This window comes from Oncorhynchus keta, chromosome 19 (assembly GCF_023373465.1).
Source record: "Oncorhynchus keta strain PuntledgeMale-10-30-2019 chromosome 19, Oket_V2, whole genome shotgun sequence".
Classification (NCBI taxonomy): domain Eukaryota; kingdom Metazoa; phylum Chordata; class Actinopteri; order Salmoniformes; family Salmonidae; genus Oncorhynchus; species Oncorhynchus keta.
In genome coordinates this window covers 13841889-13862419 of record NC_068439.1, presented here as the reverse complement: position 1 = coordinate 13862419, position 20531 = coordinate 13841889, and the positions used below count along the sequence as shown (strand labels likewise).

Here is a 20531-nt window from a genome sequence, read left to right as displayed (position 1 = left end):
GAACTCAGCCCTATTGTAGGTCGATGTCTCTCAGGATCAATGGATGAATCACTTTTTGACAATCCAATTAAGTATATTTAAATGTAATATTTCTAAATTAAAATATATGATCAATTTATGGTAAATCAGATTTTTAGTACTAGTGGAATGTACTTTGGAGAAAAGCTGCACATGAAAGGAAATGTATATTTTTGTTTTACAGAATATGCAAATTAACACTTTTTTGCAGTATTAAGTCTGTTTTGGTTGTTTTCTGTTCTAGATTACATTATTTACATGCCTAAGGATGTTTTTTTTAGAGGAATAGAGTTGATATTTTGCTATGATTGTTTCTTTTTCTAATACTTTCTTGGGATAAAAATGAGCCCAGTTTTTTTTTATCCATGTAGTGTATATAAAATATGTTAGTAGTATGCTGGTTAATGTGAGTAGAATCTTTAGAGTTATCACTAGACACTGATACTGGTCCCTTTATGGAAATACCATCTGCTGGTTTATATAGCCTCAATCCCTGCCTGAACACTAAAGTCTTCTAAGAAGAAAAACATTGAAGGCTCTAGTCTAGCCGTTAAACTCCAACTCGGGACCTTGAAAGCTAGTTCCACTGCGTGTTTTGTTGTTCCTCTCTAATCAGGGACTGATTTCGACCTGGGACACCAAACGTGTGTAATTATAATTGAGGTAAGTCAGCAGGCTCTGGATCTCGTAGGGTAAGCGGCGAATACCCCTAGAGGATGACTGGGTTATGTTCTCGTTCCCACAGCCTCTTAACATCCAGCAGTGACTAACATGTCACTCGTCACTCACCTTTTGACATGTGATCACCAGGTATAAACATGACTCGTCTCAAGATGATGCACCTTTCCATTCTGTTTGAAGGTCTTTGTGCTCCCTTGTCCAAAATGACAAAACCATGTACGCTTCTGGCTGCAATCCCAAACCATTCATAGGTTGGAAAACACACTGAATATTGATGTGCTTCTTGGTTTTTCATTTATTCAGTTTCGATCGGAGGAGTTGGTGGCACCGGGCTCGTGCTAATGACTGGAGCGGAATAGCTGGAATGGTATCAAATACACCAAACTCATGGTTTAATGAGCCGTCCTCCCCTCAGCAGCCTCCACTGGTTTTGATACTAGGCTAAAACATTAATTAAATCATTACTCTCCCAATAAATAAAACCATCGGCCAACTTATTTTCATAATTATGCAAAAATAAACTTTATTGCCACTTTCATTGAGCAGGGGAGATGAATGCAGTCAGTACTGGAGCAATGTAACATGTCCTTACTGTGTATTTACATGAAATATGATCAATGTCATAATGTTTCATTAGTCTGTCTACATGTTCAGTCTGACTTGGGAGTTGAATAGAGGCAACATTAATTCAGCACGGGTTACTTTTCGCACAAAGAAAGATGGAGACCACTGCATCATGGAGAAAAAAAAAACATTAATTAGAGGAGTTGCTTAAGTAACGAGTATCATACCAAAATACTGTAATGCTATTCACGTCATGGGAGAAAGGCATTGTTACTCAAAATAAAGACCATGATCAACATACACCAGGCCAAACTCTAAGCCATCTCCAGTTTTAGTAACAACTTTCACATATTTTAAAGCTTTAATATACAAAATAACAAATAATTTCACATATTACCGCCTAAAACACACCTTTTCGTATCGTTATGGCTTTAGGACAGTGCGGTAAGAAGCCGATCTCATGTCACAGGATTAAGATGATAATTCTGATGGTTGTTCTTTGTAGGTGAGCCTGGGTGTAGTGGCCAGGTTAAAGATATCTTCAGAATAAATGTTCATTTTCAGGCTTTCCTTGCGTAATAAAGTAGTGGGGGAAACGCTCTCTGATTACGTTCGTAAATCCTCCAAATAATACCAGCCAGCCATCTTACTTAATGTACAAATACATTTAAAAGAGTGGAAAAATATATATTTCCAGTAACAAGATCATTCCCATGTTAATGAGTCCTTTTTTTTAATGAAACTTTTAAAAAATCAAACATGAGCAAAAAAACACCAAATATACAACTTTTACATGTGAAATAGTATCTGCATTCTGCCCTCTTACTCAAAAGTAAATTAAATATTAGAATCACAAATGTGACGTAAATAAATTAAGTCGAGAAAAACACTGTCATGCTGAAGAAGCCCCGGACTCAGTAGTATAGATACAACTGGCATAAAAAGCTAGGCAGAGCGCTATAGCCTCGGTCCTTGCCGATTCGAAGCATCATCCCCTTAGACAGGCCCTTGGTTCTGCACTGTACAGTTGTGGAGAAAGTGCATTCTCCTTTCATACTAACTATCCCTGACTCACACTCACTCCTCCAGTCGTACCTGCTTCCAATGAAATAAATCATGATCAAATCTCATCAGTTCCCAGCAAGCAGACATTCAATCTCGGAATGTAGATCCCAGGCATGTGTGAGTAGAGAACTTCGTTTGAAAGGCAGTCCAAGTATGACTCTCTCTTCATGTTGTGCATGTTGGAGTGAGAACATTGCTTACTGGTAACTACTATTTAGGGAAAGACTTCCTTCTTTATGCATGTTGACGAGGACTTGCGAGCGTTGCTTTTAACTACCTCCTTCCGAGCGATTTGACTGTCATTTGTCCCCTAAATGATCTTCCACGGCACCCTCTGACAAAAAGTGTTCAAACGGTCTGTAAAATCCCTGAATCTCAACAGTACATAAGACCAAATAAATCCAGTTCAGAGTATAATGCTATTATATTTACATGTCTGACACAGTGCAATTCGAAAAGCGTAAATAACCTTTTGTCTAATGAACGTCACCTCCTAAAACAAATGAATAGCAGTTATATAAGGATATCATATATCAAACACAGCCGTGATAATCATAATCAGTTGTGATGGTAGAGATGCTCTGTCTGTGCAGTGGTGGTCAGAGAATGGACAGTTAGGATTTACACCAGTCTGTTTAAGGATGAGACGTGGCCCTTCCATGTTTAGTTGGGCTCCTCTGCGTTGATGCGGCCACTCCCCCTAGCTGTGTCCATTTAAACACATGTCTAGTCTGCATGGCTCAAAGCACAGGCGCGGGGGGTTGTTCTAGGGGGGTCCCCCTCCTGTGGATGTGAGGCTCCTAGGTTCATTTAGTTAGTCCTGTGCTTTCAGAAGGCGGTGGTGACGGCGTTCCCTCGCCGCGTCCCCAGTCGTACCATCTCTCGGGGCATCGTGTCCAGCTGCTCATACGCCAGGTGGCCCTCTTCACCTGTATAAGTCGATCAAATTCATCTTTTGCTTAAAACAGACATTGATGGGGCTAAAAATGGACAGAAGATTTTTTTGTCAAACTGTCACTCACCGAAAGTGAGCAGGGTTTCTATGGCAACATGGCGAAGCTCCTCGTCTGCCGAGTCGCACAGTGACACCACCGCCTGGAGGCTCTCTACTGCCTGAGATGGAGAAAGAAACAGAGGGGTTTGATAGCCGGTGTAACAGATCCTCTCGCTTCAGAGAGACGTCATAATAAGATGCATCATATGAATATGAAGGGGAAATGTCGCTAAAAGCGAAAAGCAACACTGACCTGTAGACAGCTAAGAGCAACACAGGCAGACCTTTGGGTTTGAACTCCAGCCTCCCACAAGGCCTGTGTGTAGCAATCCACTGCCTGTAAAGACACACAGAAACACAAATGAACAAACTCAAGTTACTGCCCAGTCATAGCACCTGTCCAGTATTCTAGGCAGGCTTAGTGACCTTGACAGGCAAATGGTGTTTATATTAGGGCTGTTTACTTTAGCCTGAGCGGGTCAAGGATCAAGCCTACTGACACGCACACACTGACCTTTGACCTGAAGGGTGTGTGTGAGGAAGCAGAGGTGATGTAGGCAGCTGCAGCCTCGCTGAGCTGGGGGTCTTGGTGGGAGAGGAGGGAAGCCAGCGCCCTGAGGGTCTGCTGCCGGGGACACAGGCCGGTGTGTGAGACCTCATCCAGTTCCTTTAGACAACGCTCCGGGTCGCCACCACTCAGGCCCTCCGCAAACACAGCTGAGGGGAGGAAAAAAATAACTCCATTAACTCACAGGTACTTACAAGCCTAGTTTTGTTCAGTGGACCATTTAAAAAATATATATATATTTTACCTTTATTTTACTAGGCAAGTCAGTTAAGAACACATTCTTATTTTCAATGACGGCCTGGGGACAGTGGGTTAACTGCCTGTTCAGGGGCAGAACGACAGATTTGTACCTTGTCAGCTCAGGGGTTTGAACTCGCAACCTTCCGGTTACGAGTCCAACGCTCTAACCACTAGGCTACGCTGTGTGGACCCCCTCACATGCTGACTACGCCGGGCAGACGTGTGTCCGCCATCGCGCATGTTGATTTGGACCATCCACACCAGATGTGATCAGGACACGTAGGTAGAAATACCAAAAACTATGAACCAACTATTTTCATTTGGGGACAGTTCGAAAACACATGACACATTCATGGCCATTTAGCTAGCTAGCTTACTGTTGCTAGACAACTTGTCCTGGGAAATAAACACTGGGTTGTTAATTTACCTGAAAAACACTCAGACCTTTTTTTCTGAATCTTTGTAGAATTTTGAGCCACAAAAAATTGTGTGTTCTCTACTCTTGACAATTAATCCACAGATAAAAGGGGAACCTGAGTTAGGTTCTAGTAATTGTCCCAGCGTCGTCCGGGTTAGGGGAGGGTTTGGCCGGAGTAGGCCATCATTGTAAAATAAGAATTTGTTCTTAACTGAATTGCCTAGTTAAATCAAATCAAATAATCTCTCCTCCTTCAGTCTTCTTCTTTTGTGGACTATATATATAGGTTGGCAACCAACTTGAAGGTGTATGGGACCTCTGGTATATTACCACCACCAAATACACTGGAGTATGGACCTTAGTTCAATTTTCAATCAACCACGTGGGTATGTACTCTTAAAACCAATGAGATGGGAGAGGCGGGACTTGACGTGAATCACGAGTCAAAAATTGAACCCAGTTGTATTTTAGCACCTGGCTACGCAGAAGCACGTGAGCAGTTTGGATGAAATGATTGAATAAAATGTAGGTCAGAATGTGTGTTGGTCCTGAGTCTTACCTTCTCTGGCCACCTGCAATAGGTGTTCCTCCATGTCCTCCACGCTGTGCTCTGAGACGTAGCTGTGGAACTGAAACACTGTGACCATGTCCTGGGACCGGGCCGAAGGGGGGACCACGTCCTGGGACCGGGCCGAAGGGGGGTGGCAGGTAGGGGAGGAGGCCAGATCACTCCTGTCCACCATCTCACTCACCACCAGCCGGATCACTGGGGAGGAAAGAGAGAGGCATCCGTGTGAGATATATACAGTGACAGTACTGAGACAGCTGTGTGAGATATATACAGTGACAGTACTGAGACAGCTGTGTGAGATATATACAGTGAGTACTGAGACAGCTGTGTGAGATATATACAGTGAGTACTGAGACAGCTGTGTGAGATATATACAGTGACAGTACTGAGACAGCTGTGTGAGATATATACAGTGAGTACTGAGACAGCTGTGTGAGATATATACAGTGAGTACTGAGACAGCTGTGTGAGATATATACAGTGAGTACTGAGACAGCTGTGTGAGATATATACAGTGACAGTACTGAGACAGCTGTGTGAGATATATACAGTGACAGTACTGAGACAGTTGTGTGAGATATATACAGTGACAGTACTGAGACAGCTGTGTGAGATATATACAGTGACAGTGACAGTACTGAGACAGCTGTGTGAGATATAAGTGACAGACAGCTGACAGTACTGAGACAGCTGTGTGAGATATATACAGTGACAGTACTGAGACAGCTGTGTGAGATATATACAGTGACAGTACTGAGACAGCTGTGTGAGATATATACAGTGACAGTACTGAGACAGCTGTGTGAGATATAAACAGTGACAGTACTGAGACAGCTGTGTGAGATATAAACAGTGACAGTACTGAGACAGCTGTGTGAGATATATACAGTGACAGTACTGAGACAGCTGTGTGAGATATATACAGTGACAGTACTGAGACAGCTGTGTGAGATATAAACAGTGACAGTACTGAGACAGCTGTGTGAGATATATACAGTGAGTACTGAGACAGCTGTGTGAGATATATACAGTGACAGTACTGAGACAGCTGTGTGAGATATATACAGTGAGTACTGAGACAGCTGTGTGAGATATATACAGTGACAGTAGTGAGACAGCTGTGTGAGATATATACAGTGACAGTAGTGAGACAGCTGTGTGAGATATATACAGTGACAGTAGTGAGACAGCTGTGTGAGATATATACAGTGACAGTAGTGAGACAGCTGTGTGAGATATAAACAGTGACTACTGCACTACACACCATGGTGTAATTATATATGCAGCATGGACTAAGTCGCTTTGGATAAAAAACGTCTGCTAAATGACATTATTTATATTATACAACCAAACAGACTTAATCACAAACACACCATACTTGTCACTTGCACATGCACTTGTCATGCACTTTGTATAGAATACATATACAGTGGGGCAAAAAAAAAAACTTATTTTCCACCATAATTTGCAAATAAATTCATAAAAAATCCTACAATGTGATTTTCTGGATTTTTCTTCTTCTAATTTTGTCTGTCATAGTTGAAGTGTACCTGTGATGAACATTACAGGCCTCTCTAATATTTTTAAGTGGGAGAACTTGCACAATTGGTGGCTGACTAAATACTTTGCCCCACTGTATGTGTATGTATATATATATATATATATGGTCTCCAGCCGGTGACACCTCCACATACAATGTAAGAAAATCATCAAGGACGACCCAATGGAGCTTAAAAGGTATATTTCCTAATAAACAACTCTGGACAGGTACATCTCCCTGGTCTCACATACCCTTATTATATACAGCAAGCGATCCCTAATATACAGTACATTCCCAAAAGCCTTCGCAGCCCTAGACTTTGACGTTTTGTTACGTTACAGCCTTATTCTAAAAATGATTTATTTTAAATTCCCCTCAATCTACACACAATACCCAATAATGACAAAGCAAAAACAGGTTTTCCAAAATGTTAGCACATTACCTTATTTACATAAGTATTCAGACCCTTTGCTATTAGACTCAAAATTTAGATCAGGTGCATCCTGTTTCCATTGATCATCCTTGAGATGTTTCTACAACTTGATTGGAGTCTACCTGTGGTAAATTCAATTGATTGGACATGATTTGGAAAGGCACACACCTGTCTATATAAGGTCCAACAGTTGACAGTGCACGTCAGAGCAAAAACCAAGCCATGAGGTCGAAAGAATTGTCCATAGCGCTCCGAGACAGGATTGTGTCAAGGCACAGATCTGGGGAAGGGTACACAAAAAAAATCCTTGAGTGGCCCAGCCAGAGTCCGGACCTGAACCCTGAACTCGAACATCTCTTGAGAGAAATGAAAACACCTGTGCAGCGACGCTCCCCATCCAACCTGACAGAGCGACGCTCCCCATCCAACCTGACAGAGCGACGCTCCCCATCCAACCTGACAGAGCGACGCTCCCCATCCAACCTGACAGAGCGACGCTCCCCATCCAACCTGACAGAGCGACGCTCCCCATCCAACCTGACAGAGCGACGCTCCCCATCCAACCTGACAGAGCGACGCTCCCCATCCAACCTGACAGAGCGACGCTCCCCATCCAACCTGACAGAGCGACGCTCCCCATCCAACCTGACAGAGCGACGCTCCCCATCCAACCTGACAGAGCGACGCTCCCCATCCAACCTGACAGAGCGACGCTCCCCATCCAACCTGACAGAGCGACGCTCCTCATCCAACCTGACAGAGCGACGCTCCCCATCCAACCTGACAGAGCGACGCTCCCCATCCAACCTGACAGAGCTTGTTCTCGCTTCGTCATTCAGGGGTATTGAGTATGGGTTGATGACGAAAAAATATATATTTAATCAATTTTAGAATAAAGCTGTAACGTAACAAAATGTGGAAAATGGGAAGGTCTGAATACTTTCCTAATGCTCTGTATTAAAAGAAAAATCACAATATGATACTCAATTGGCATACTAAAATGGAAAAAGGGATGAATAGACCATTTCAGTTTTCACATAGAAATAAGCTGCATTCGCATATGTTGGACACACATAGTTAAACACAATACAGTAGTTATACATTTTAAGGCATATAAAGAAGAGTGCCTACCCGTGTCAGCTGCGGTGTGTGGGTGTCTCTCCTGCAGTGGGCGAGTGTAGCAGTGGTGCATGTGTTTGAGCACCCGGTCCAGCGTAGCGTGGAACAGTGCACCAGAACCACTACACTCCGACCACAGAGCCATACGAGCAGGCCGCTCCGACAGCCCTGGGAGCACTGAGAGAGAGAGGACAGACGGAGATTCATTATTAGGTTATAGATACATGTGTAAGTCAAAAAGAAGAAAACACACTGCTCAGTGAATTAGTCCCCTCAAGTCCCACTCCTCCTACTAGAGGTCCTGGTTCGAGTCCAGGGTCTGTCGCAGCCGGCTGCCACTGGGACACCCTTGGGGCGGCGCACAATTGCCCAGCGTCATTCGGGTTAGGGGAGGGTTTTGGCCGGCAGGGATGTCCTTGTCCCATCGCACACTAGCAACTCCTGTGGCGGGCCGGGCGCAGTGCACGCTGACACAGTGTTTCCTCTGACACATTGGTGCGGCTGGCTTTCGGGTTAAGTGGGCATTGTGTCAAGAAGCAGTGTGGCTTGGTTGGGTTGTGTTTCGGAGGACGCATGGCACTCGACCTTCGTCTCTCCTGAGTCCGTACGGGAGTAGCAGCGATGAGACAAGACTGTAACTACCAATTGGGTACCAGGAAAAAGGGGTAAAAAAAAAATAAGGTCTCAACTACTCCCACGACTCTGTCCCCTGCTCCCGGGACTCTGTCCCCTGCTCCCGGGACTCTGTCCCCTGCTCCCGGGACTCTGTCCCCTGCTCCCGGGACTCTGTCCCCTGCTCCCACGACTCTGTCCCCTGCTCCCACGACTCTGTCCCCTGCTCCCACGACTCTGTCCCCTGCTCCCACGACTCTGTCCCCTGCTCCCACGACTCTGTCCCCTGCTCCCACGACTCTGTCCCCTGCTCCCACGACTCTGTCCCCTGCTCCCACGACTCTGTCCCCTGCTCCCACGACTCTGTCCCCTGCTCCCACGACTCTGTCCCCTGGTCCCACGACTCTGTCCCCTGGTCCCACGACTCTGTCCCCTGCTCCCACGACTCTGTCCCCTGCTCCCACGACTCTGTCCCCTGCTCCCACGACTCTGTCCCCTGCTCCCACGACTCTGTCCCCTGCTCCCACGACTCTGTCCCCTGCTCCCACGACTCTGTCCCCTGCTCCCACGACTCTGTCCCCTGCTCCCACGACTCTGTCCCCTGCTCCCACGACTCTGTCCCCTGCTCCCACGACTCTGTCCCCTGCTCCCACGACTCTGTCCCCTGCTCTCACGACTCTGTCCCCTGCTCCCGAGACTCTGTCCCCTGGTCCCACGACTCTGTCCCCTGCTCCCACGACTCTGTCCCCTGCTCCCACGACTCTGTCCCCTGCTCCCACGACTCTGTCCCCTGCTCCCGAGACTCTGTCCCCTGGTCCCACGACTCTGTCCCCTGCTCCAGAGTAGACTACTCACCGTCAGCAGCAGAGGTGATGCTCCCCAGGCGTTCTGTGCTGATCTCTCCTAGTTCCTCTAGCAGCTGAGTCTGAGCTGAGAGCTTCTGGAGCTGGGCTCGACGCTGCCAAGGGCTCCCCCCACTGGACAGGAGCTGTCATTACACACAGACACAGTCACACGTAGTCATGGCCAATAAATGATAGGAGAGCTTCCACCCCGCACTATTAGATCGATGCAAATGACATTTTACTACAACCACTTCATAATTAGTTTGCAGTCTGTTAAGTTAGATTGTTATCGATTAGAAATGTTTGAAATGACTGGAACATGTTAATTCACCTGGATGAGATGGTCGCAGTACTGCAGGTGAATGACGATAGCCACGTCCAGGTTCTCGTTGCCGGTAGTGAGAGGCAGGGGGCTGCCGGCCACACTGTTGCCCACCCCGGTGTCCTCCGTCAGTGCTTCACTCAGGTGACCCCTGACCTCTGGGTGCGGGCCCCCAGGTCTGTTAAGACAGACAGGAGATACACACTGTCACCAGAAGGAAGCAGCAGAGTATAGAAGTATAGAAGTATAGAAGTGTAGAAGTGCACTAAAATTACTACTATAGCCATTAGAATAAAACAGTATGTGAATCAGCATGATATGGGATGCTAGAGTTAAATGCAGTACGAATCAAATTTTTTGGGGCGACCTGATAAAATTCACATAGATACAGTGCCTTGCGAAAGTATTCGGCCCCCTTGAACTTTGCGACCTTTTGCCACATTTCAGGCTTCAAACATAAAGATATAAAACTGTAAAACTGACAGATGGGGAGAGACAGATGGGGAGAGAGATGGGGAGAGAGAGATGGGGAGAGACAGATGGGGAGAGAAAGATGGGGGAGAGACAGATGGGAGGGGGAGAGAGACATATGGGAGGGGGAGAGAGACATATGGGAGGGGGAGATAGACAGATGGGAGGGGAGAGAGACAGATGGGAGGGGGAGACAGACAGATGGGGGAGAGACATAGATGGGGGGAGAGACATAGATGGTAGGGGGAGAGAGACAGATGCGGGGGAGAGAGATGCGGGGAGAGACAGATGGGGGAGAGAGATGGGGGAGAGAGACAGATGGGGGAGACAGATGGGGAGAGAGAGATGGGGGAGAGACAGATGGGGGAGAGAGATGGGGGAGAGAGACAGATGGGGGGAGACAGATGGGGAGAGAGAGATGGGGGAGAGAGAGATGGGGAGAGAAAGATGGGGGAGAGAAAGATGGGGGAAGATGGGAGGGGAGAGAGACAGATGGGAGGGGGAGACAGACAGATGGGAGGGGGAGACAGACAGATGGCGGGGAGAGACAGATGGTAGGGGGAGAGAGACAGATGGTAGGGGAGACATAGATGGGGGAGAGAGACAGATGGTAGGGGGAGAGAGACAGATGGTAGGGGGAGACATAGATGGGGGAGAGAGACAGATGGTAGGGGAGAGAGACAGATGGGAGGGGGAGACAGACAGATGGGAGGGGAGACAGACAGATGGCGGGGAGTTAGGGGGGAGAGAGACAGATGGGGGAGACGGGGAGAGAGACAGATGGGGGAGACGGGGAGAGAGACAGATGGTAGGGGGAGAGAGACAGATGGGAGGGGGAGAGAGACAGATGGGAGGGGGAGACAGACAGATGGGGGGAGAGACATAGATGGGGGAGAGAGACAGATGCGGGGAGAGAGACAGATGGGGGGGAGACGGGGAGAGAGAAAAATGGGAGGGGAGAGAAAAAATGGGAGCAGAGAGAGAAATGGGAAGGGGGAGACAGACAGATGGGAGGGGAGACAGATGGGGGGAGATGGGATGGGGAGACAGACAGATGGGAGGGGGAGACAGACAGATGGGGGGGAGAGACAGAGATGGGGGGGAGAGAGACAGATGGTAGGGGAGAGAGACAGATGGGGGGAGAGAGACAGATGGGGGAGAGAGACAGATGGAGGGGGAGAGAGACAGATGGGGAGAGAGACAGATGGGAGGGGGAGAGACAGATGGGGGGGGAGAGACAGATGGGAGGGGAGAGAGACAGATGGGAGGGGGAGAGACAGATGGGAGGGGGAGACAGATGGGAGGGGAGAGAGACAGATGGGAGGGGGAGAGACAGATGGGAGGGGATAGAGAGACAGATGGGAGGGGAGAGAGACAGATGGGAGGGGAGAGAGACAGATGGGAGGGGGAGAGAGACAGATGGGAGGGGGAGACAGACAGATGGGAGGGGAGAGAGACAGATGGGAGGGGGAGAGAGACAGATGGGGAGGACAGGATGGGGAGTGACAGATGATAGGGGAGAGAGACAGATGGGAGGGGAGAGAGACAGATGGGGGGGAGACAGACAGATGGGAGGGACAGATGGGGGGGTAGACAGATGGGAGGGGGAGACAGACAGATGGGAGGGGAGAGAGACAGATGGGAGGAGAGACAGATGGGAGGAGAGACAGATGGGAGGGGGAGAGACAGAGATGGGAGGGGAGAGACAGATGGGAGGGGGAGAGAGACAGATGGGAGGGGAGAGAGACAGATGGGGGGGGAGAGACAGATGGGAGATGGGATGGAGACAGATGGGGGGGAGAGACAGATGGGAGGGGACAGATGGGGGAGAGAGACAGATGGGGAGAGAGACAGATGGGGGAGAGAGACAGATGGGAGGAGAGAGACAGATGGGGAGATGGGAGAGAGACAGATGGGGGGAGAGAGACAGATGGGAGGGGGAGAGACAGATGGGAGGGGGAGAGACAGATGGGAGGGGGGAGAGACAGATGGGGGGGGAGGGATGGGTAAAGAGAGAGACAGATGGGAGGGACAGAAAGAGACAGATGGGAGGGGAGAGAGACAGATGGGAGGGGGAGAGAGACAGATGGGAGGGACAGATGAGGGGAGATGGGATGGGGGAGAGAGACAGATGGGAGGGGAGAGACAGATGGGAGGGGGAGAGACAGATGGGAGGGGACAGATGGGGGGGAGAGACAGATGGGAGGGAGACAGAGACAGATGGGAGGGGGAGAGAGACAGATGGAAGATGGGAGAGAGACAGATGGGAGGGGAGAGAGACAGATGGGGGGAGAGACAGATGGGGAGAGAGACAGATGGGGGGGGGAGAGACAGATGAGGGGGAGAGAGACAGATGGGAGGGAGAGACAGATGGGAGGGGGAGAGACAGATGGGAGGGGGAGAGACAGATGGGAGGGGGAGAGACAGATGGGAGGGGGAGAGAGACAGATGGGAGGGGGGAGAGAGACAGATGGGAGGGGGAGAGACAGATGGGAGGGGAGAGACAGATGGGAGGGAGAGACAGATGGAGGGGAGAGAGACAGATGGGATGGGGGAGAGACAGATGGAGGGGGAGAGACAGATGGGAGGGGGACAGATGGAGGGATGGGGGAGAGACAGATGGAGGGGAGAGACAGATGGAGGGGGAGACAGATGGAGGGGAGAGACAGATGGAGGGGAGAGACAGATGGAGGGGGAGACAGATGGAGGGGGAGAGACAGATGGAGGGGGGAGAGACAGATGGGAGAGAGGGAGAGAAACAGATGGGAGAGAGGGAGAGAAACAGATGGGAGAGAGACAGATGGGAGAGAGACAGATGGCAGAGAGACAGATGGGAGAGAGACAGATGGGAGAGAGACAGATGGGAGAGAGGGAGAGAAACAGATGGGAGAGAGACAGATGGGAGAGAGACAGATGGCAGAGAGACAGATGGGAGAGAGACAGATGGGAGAGAGGGAGAGAAACAGATGGGAGAGACAGAGGGATACAGATGGGGGAGAGACAGATGGGAGATAGATGGGAGAGAGACAGATGGGAGAGAGGGAGGGAGACAGATGGGAGAGAGAGAGAGACAGATAGGAGAGAGAGAGAGACAGATGGGAGAGAGGGAGGGAGACAGGTGGGAGAGAGACAGATGGGAGAGAGAGATGGGAGAGAGACAGATGGGAGAGAGGGAGAGAGACAGATGGGAGAGAGGGAGAGAGACAGATGGGAGAGAGGGAGGGAGACAGGTGGGAGAGAGACAGATGGGAGAGAGAGATGGGAGAGAGACAGATGGGAGAGAGGGAGGGAGACAGATGGGAGAGAGGGAGGGAGACAGGTGGGAGAGAGAGAGATGGGAGAGAGAGATGGGAGAGAGAGAGAGAAACAGATGGGAGAGAGGGAGGGAGACAGATGGGAGAGAGACAGATGGGAGAGAAACAGATGGGAGAGAGGGAGAGAAACAGATGGGAGAGAGGGAGAGAAACAGATGGGAGAGAGGGAGGGAGACAGATAGGAGAGAGACAGATGGGAGAGAGACAGATGGGAGCAAAACCAAAAGGGGGAGAGAAATAAATAGATGGGGAGAGAGAGGGGAGAGAGGTGGGGAGAGCGAGAGAGACAGAGAGGGGGAGAGAGACAAATAGAGGGGGAGAGAGACAAATAGAGGGGGGAAAGAGAGAGACGGGTAGAGGGGAGAGAGAGACAGTTAGGGGGGAGCGAGAGAGACAGTTAGGGGGGAGCGAGAGAGACAGTTAGGGGGGAGAGAGACAGAGAGGGGGAGAGAGAGGGGGAGAGAGAGACAGAGAGGGGAGAGAGAGAAAGTTAGGGGGGAGCGAGAGAGACAGTTAGGGGGGAGCGAGAGAGACAGTTAGGGGGGAGAGAGACAGAGAGAGGCGGAGAGAGTGGGGGGAGAGAGAGAGGGGGAGAGAGAGACAGAGAGGGGGGAGAGAGACAGATAGCGGGGGAGAGAGACAGATATAGGGGGAGAGAGACAGATATAGGGGAGAGACAGACAGGTAGAGAGGTGAGGGGAACGAGAGAGACAGAGAGGGGGAGAGAGACGGAGAGAGGGGGAGAGAGAGACAAATAGAGGGGGAAAGGGGGAAAGAGAGAGAGACAGAGGAGAGACAAATAGAGGGGGGAAAGAGAGAGATAGATAGCGGTGGAAAAGAGAGAAAGACAGAGGGGGGAGAGAGAGAGACGGGTAGAGGGGAGAGAGAGGGGGGAGCGAGAGAGACAGAGAGAGGGGGAGAGAGACAGAGGGGGGAGAGAGTGGGGGAGACAGAGAGGGGGAGAGAGACAGATAGCGGGGAGAGAGACAGATATAGGGGGAGAGAGAGACAGGTAGAGGGGAAAGAGAGACAGGTAGAGAGGTGAGGGGATCGAGAGAGACAGAGAGGGGGGAGAGAGACGGAGAGAGGGGGAGAGAGAGGGGGGAGAGAGACGGAGAGAGGGGAGAGAGGGGGGGAGCGAGAGAGACAGAGAGGGGGAGAGAGACGGAGAGAGGGGGAGAGAGAGGGGGGAGAGACAGATAGAGGGGGAGAGAGAGAGAGACAGATAGAGGGGAGAGAGAGAGAGACAGATAGAGGGGAGAGAGAGAGAGACAGATAGAGGGGGAGAGAGAGCGACAGATAGACAGGGGAGAGAGAGAGACATATAGAGGGTGGGAGAGAGAGACAGATAGAGGGGAGAAAAACAGCCTGGGTTAGTCCCACACACATACACAGGCCCAGTAGAATCTCATTGGCCGTGGAGGGACAGTGGGGTTAGCAGACAGAGGTTAGAGGCAGATGGAAGGAGACAGGCAGGGTCACCACCACCATCTCCCAGGCAGGGACAGAGGGGTAGTAGACTAGCGAGAGGACAGGGGAGAGGACTTGCCTCCTCCCATCCCTCCCTCCTGACTCACCCGATACTGTCCGCCTCCATGTCAAAGAACACGGAGCGCTGGAGGGTGTGGTCATCACCCGTGTCATCGTCGTCAAAGTCGGAGGTGTTGAGAAAGTCAAAGCTCTCCAGGGCGCTCTCAACCATCAGAGTGAGGCTGGACGACCTGCTCCTGTGGCCCGGGAGGCGGCACTGAGGGAGAGATCAGACCCTGAAGAACCCTGCAGGGTGTGGGTTGTCTGGTAATGCCAGACTAGGTTGGCCTACTACTGAGGGAGAGATCAGACCCTGAAGAACCCTGCAGGGTGTTGGTTGTCTGGTAATGCCAGACTAGGTTGGCCTACTACTGAGGGAGAGATCAGACCCTGAAGAACCCTGCAGGGTGTGGGTTGTCTGGTAATGCCAGACTAGGTTGGCCTACTACTGAGGGAGAGATCAGACTACTGCAGGGTGTTGGTTGTCTGAGGGAGGTTGGCCTACTACTGAGGGAGAGATCAGACCCTGAAGAACCCTGCAGGGTGAGGGTTGTCTGGTAATGCCAGACTAGGTTGGCCTACTACTGAGGGAGAGACGACCTGCAGTCATAGGAGATTAAACTGGATGTCAAGGCTACAATGAGGCTACAATCACAATAAAACCTATGTACATAAACAACTATCATAAACTACCGCTCTTGCAAATATTTCAGCAGATAATACTTTTTCATAAAGGTCATCAGAAACAATGTAGCCTCAGCTTGAACTGAAGGTAGCATAGCGGTTAAGAGCATTGGGTTAGTAACCAAAAGGTTGCTGGTTTGAACCCCCAAGTCGAGCAGGTGAAAAATCTGTCGATGTGCCCTTGAACAAGGCACTTACCCCTAATCGCTCTTGTTAGTCGCTCTGGATAAGAGCATCTGCTAAATGACTCAAATGTAACAGGTAATGCACCAGGGTTGGGCTCAATTCTGTCTGAAGTTAATTCAGGATTTGAAATGAATTCCTACGAAGAAATTAAATGTCAAATTGAGCTAATATTGCATTGACCTCCAACCCTGTGATGCACAGAGTTGCTTGAGGAGAAAGTACAGGCCTCACCTTGAGTATGTCCTCCAGGCGCATCACTTCCTGTTCCAGGTCCTGTAGCTCTCTACAGCGTTGTCCCAGTGACTCTAGCCTCAGTAGCAGACTCTGCAGGGTTTCTTCCAGGTTGCTCTCCAAGAAGGCCCGGCTCCCCTCCCCAGCCCAGCTCAGAACCCCCGCCTCGGGCAGAATGTCAGACGATGTCAGTCTCCTCACCAGTTGCCTGGTCAAGCTGCCTGGTTCTTCAGTGTCAAGTTCTACGGGCTTCAGTAGCTCCGAGCTGACAATAGAATAGAATTTAATAGAATACAACACAATTTCATTGTCCCTCAAGGGGAGATTTGTTTGGCCTCTGCGTATCATAAAGACAAAACATCCATCTATTACCTGTCATCTTCATCACCGTCCCTGTCTGGCCCAGCGAGGTCCGGACACACACCCCCGGGAGCGACCGCAGACAACTGCCTCTCCGAGAGAGAGACGGATTCTCTGTTACATTGGGACTCCGCCCTCTCCCACTCTGACTCCGCCTCCTCGCTGACCAGGCTGGTACTCACGCTGCCGCTGCTACCGCTGCTACCGCGACTCTCCGCTTCCTCCTCACCTTCCTCTGCCTCTTCCACTACGTCTGCGTGTATTCGAACGGTGACTTCAACGTTGGGGATTTGGGGCTGGGGGCATGTCTCAGGGGGCGTGACGGTGATTTCGGGGTTGGACTGGCCAGGGGCGAGGCTGGGGGAGGAGACTGAAGTATCGGAGAAGGTGAAGGAGAGGCGCTTGCACTCGGTGTTACCACACCCACCGTTCTCAAAGACGTCATCAGGGAGGGTGGACTGGGGGGGAGGGGAGATGGAGAGAGAGAGAGAGAGAGAGAGAGAGAGAGAGAGAGAGAGAGAGAGAGAGAGAGAGAGAGAGAGAGAGAGAGAGAGAGAGAGAGAGAAGAGCATCACAGTTAACTCCTCTTTTCTAGTTCTACACGGGCTGACACAAGCCACTCCATGCTAACAATAAGCAGGCACAGCCACACAGGCAGCATGCTAACAATAAGCAGGCACAGCCACACAGGCAGCATGCTAACAATAAGCAGGCACAGCCACACAGGCAGCATGCTAACAATAAGCAGGCACAGCCACACAGGCAGCATGCTAACAATAAGCAGGCACAGCCACACAGGCAGCATGCTAACAATAAGCAGGCACAGCCACACAGGCAGCATGCTAACAATAAGCAGGCACAGCCACACAGGCAGCATGCTAACAATAAGCAGGCACAGCCACACAGGCAGCATGCTAACAATAAGCAGGCACAGCCACACAGGCAGCATGCTAACAATAAGCAGGCACAGCCACACAGACAGCATGCTAACAATAAGCAGGCACAGCCACACAGGCAGCATGCTAACAATAAGCAGGCACAGCCACACAGGCAGCATGCTAACAATAAGCAGGCACAGCCACACAGGCAGCATGCTAACAATAAGCAGGCACAGCCACACAGGCAGCATGCTAACAATAAGCAGGCACAGCCACACAGGCAGCATGCTAACAATAAGCAGGCACAGCCACACAGACAGCATGCTAACAATAAGCAGGCACAGCCACACAGGCAGCATGCTAACAATAAGCAGGCACAGCCACACAGGCAGCATGCTAACAATAAGCAGGCACAGCCACACAGGCAGCATGCTAACAATAAGCAGGCACAGCCACACAGACAGCATGCTAACTATAAGCAGGCACAGCCACACAGGCAGCATGCTAACAATAAGCAGGCACAGCCACACAGAGAGCATGTTAACAATAAGCAGGCACAGCCACACAGAGAGCATGTTAACAATAAACAGGCACAGCCACACAGACAGCATGCTAACAATAAGCAGCCACAGCCACACAGAAAGCGTGCTAACAATAAACAGCCACACAGACAGCATGCTAAATATCAGCAGCCACACAGACAGCATGCTAACAATAAACAGCCACACAGACAGCATGCTAACAATAAGCAGCCACAGCCACACAGATAGCATGCTAGCTATAAGCAGGCACAGCCACACAGACAGCATGCTAGCTATAAGCAGGCACAGCCACACAGACAGCATGCTAACAATAAGCAGCCACAGCCACACAGAAAGCGTGCTAAAAATAAACAGCCACACAGACAGCATGCTAACAATAAACAGCCACACAGACAGCAAGCTAACAATAAACAGCCACACAGACAGCATGCTAACTATCAGCAGCCACACAGACAGCATGCTAACTATAAGCAGCCACAGCCACACAGACAGCATGCTAACTATCAGCAGTCACACAGACAGCATGCTAACAATAAGCAGCCACAGCCACACAGACAGCATGCTAACTATAAGCAGCCACACAAACAGCATGCTAACAATAAACAGCCACACAGACAGCAAGCTAACAATAAGCAGACAGAATGCTAACAATAAACACCCACACAGGCAGCATTCTAACTACCAGCAGCCACACAGACAGCATGCTAACAATAAGCAGCCACACAGACAGCATGCTAACAATAAGCAGCCACACAGACAGCATGCTAACTACCAGCAGCCACACAGACAGCATGCTAACAATAAGCAGCCACACAGACAGCATGCTAACAATAAGCAGGCACAGCCACACAGACAGCATGCTAACTATCAGCAGCCACACAGACAGCATGCTAACAATAAGCAGCCACACAGACAGCATGCTAATAATAAGCAGCCACACAGACAGCATGCTAACAATAAGAAGCCACAGCCACACAGACAGCATGCTAACAATAAGCAGCCACACAGACAGCATGCTAACAATAAGCAGCCACACAGACAGCATGCTAACTATAAGCAGACACAGCCACACAGACAGCATGCTAACTATAAGCAGGCACAGCCACACAGACAGCATGCTAACAATAAGCAGCCACAGCCACACAGACAGCATGCTTACAATAAGCAGGCACAGCCACACAGATAGCATGCTAGCTATAAGCAGGCACAGCCACACAGACAGCATGCTAACAATAAGCAGCCACAGCCACACAGACAGCATGCTAACAATAAGCAGGCACAGCCACACAGACAGGGGGAATCGGGGCTAGCCCTAACCTAGCACACCTCAGTCACATAACCCTCCAGGCTGGACTTGGGCCTGGGTTGGAGGGAGACCAGGTCGCCAAAGGAGCGACTGCGTCTCAGCTTCTCTAACAGGGAGTTCCTCAGACCGTGGAGGAAGGACAGGCGATGCTGGGTCGGGGACAGGCGATGCTGGGTCGGGGACAGGCGATGCTGGGTCGGGGACAGGCGATGCTGGGTCGGGGACAGGCGATGCAGGGTCGGGGACAGGCGATGCAGGGTCGGGGAGGGGTGCCACTTCTTTACCACACACACAGGGAGCAGGGGAGGGAGGGGCGGGAGGAGAAATGGGTGAGTGGTGGGAGGGATGGGTGAGTTAGCGTTAGTTAGCCTTAGCCATTGCATTCATAAACAGACACAAGCTGTTGGTTTCACAATCCAGTCAACACAAGGGCTGTGTTAGTGGGTTAGTGCAACGAGGAATCCTGTGTTGTGAGCAGGCTGGTGAGTGAGCAGTATGCTGCGTTATAAGACAGCAATGGGACTAGGAGTCAGAGATCCTTAGATCCATACACCCACTCCCCTCCCCTATCCCACCCCAGGGAGAGGAGGCTCTGTGTGGGACTCACAAAGAAGGACTGGTCCTGGAAGGTGGGTGTCTCTGGCGTGCCCTGGCTGTAGATAGACACTCGTCTCTGCAGGGCGGTGGCCTTGCTCACGTTCCCTGAAGACAGGGTCAGGTCTTCCACATCGAATGGACTGCATGGGGGGAGAGCATAGAGACAGTCAGAAGGGGAAAGAATCCATTAGAGAACTATAAACTACTAGGTGAATTCTGCTGTAACACTGGAGCAGACACCCAGGTTCTCCAGAAGAGGGCAGCATTACAGTATCACTTAACCGATGTAACTAACCACCGTAGCATAGTGTAGTTTATAATACTTTATCCAACGGGTGGCTCTAAATCCTGAATGCTGATTGGTTAAAAGAGCATTCCAGCCGGTGCCTATTCCACAAGTTTCCACCAATCTATAACGTTAAAATGTCTATTTACTCTGTTC

At 50.1% G+C, this 20531-nt stretch overlaps 1 protein-coding gene across 7 annotated transcripts in view; it reads right to left on the bottom strand.

The window, feature by feature from the left end:
* Window positions 1–1542: 1542 nt before the first annotated feature.
* LOC118397633 (rho family-interacting cell polarization regulator 2-like) overlaps window positions 1543–20531 on the bottom strand; it is a 162433-nt gene continuing 143444 nt past the window's right edge. For 5 of the 7 annotated variants that reach the window (XM_052469676.1, XM_052469677.1, XM_052469678.1 and 2 more), the window contains 13 exons: window positions 20100–20229; window positions 19513–19770; window positions 16779–17224; window positions 16407–16671; window positions 15353–15522; window positions 10000–10168; window positions 9679–9811; window positions 8224–8388; window positions 5108–5314; window positions 3837–4039; window positions 3576–3659; window positions 3351–3441; window positions 1543–3257 (listed from right to left, as the gene is read on the bottom strand). In XM_052469676.1, coding sequence (XP_052325636.1) covers window positions 3157–3257; window positions 3351–3441; window positions 3576–3659; window positions 3837–4039; window positions 5108–5314; window positions 8224–8388; window positions 9679–9811; window positions 10000–10168; window positions 15353–15522; window positions 16407–16671; window positions 16779–17224; window positions 19513–19770; window positions 20100–20229 — 2422 coding nt within the window. In that variant the 3' untranslated portion in view covers window positions 1543–3156. The remainder of the gene's footprint in view (window positions 3258–3350; window positions 3442–3575; window positions 3660–3836; window positions 4040–5107; window positions 5315–8223; window positions 8389–9678; window positions 9812–9999; window positions 10169–15352; window positions 15523–16406; window positions 16672–16778; window positions 17225–19512; window positions 19771–20099; window positions 20230–20531) is intronic. The other 2 variants (XM_052469680.1, XM_052469681.1) reach the window with 1 other exon arrangement.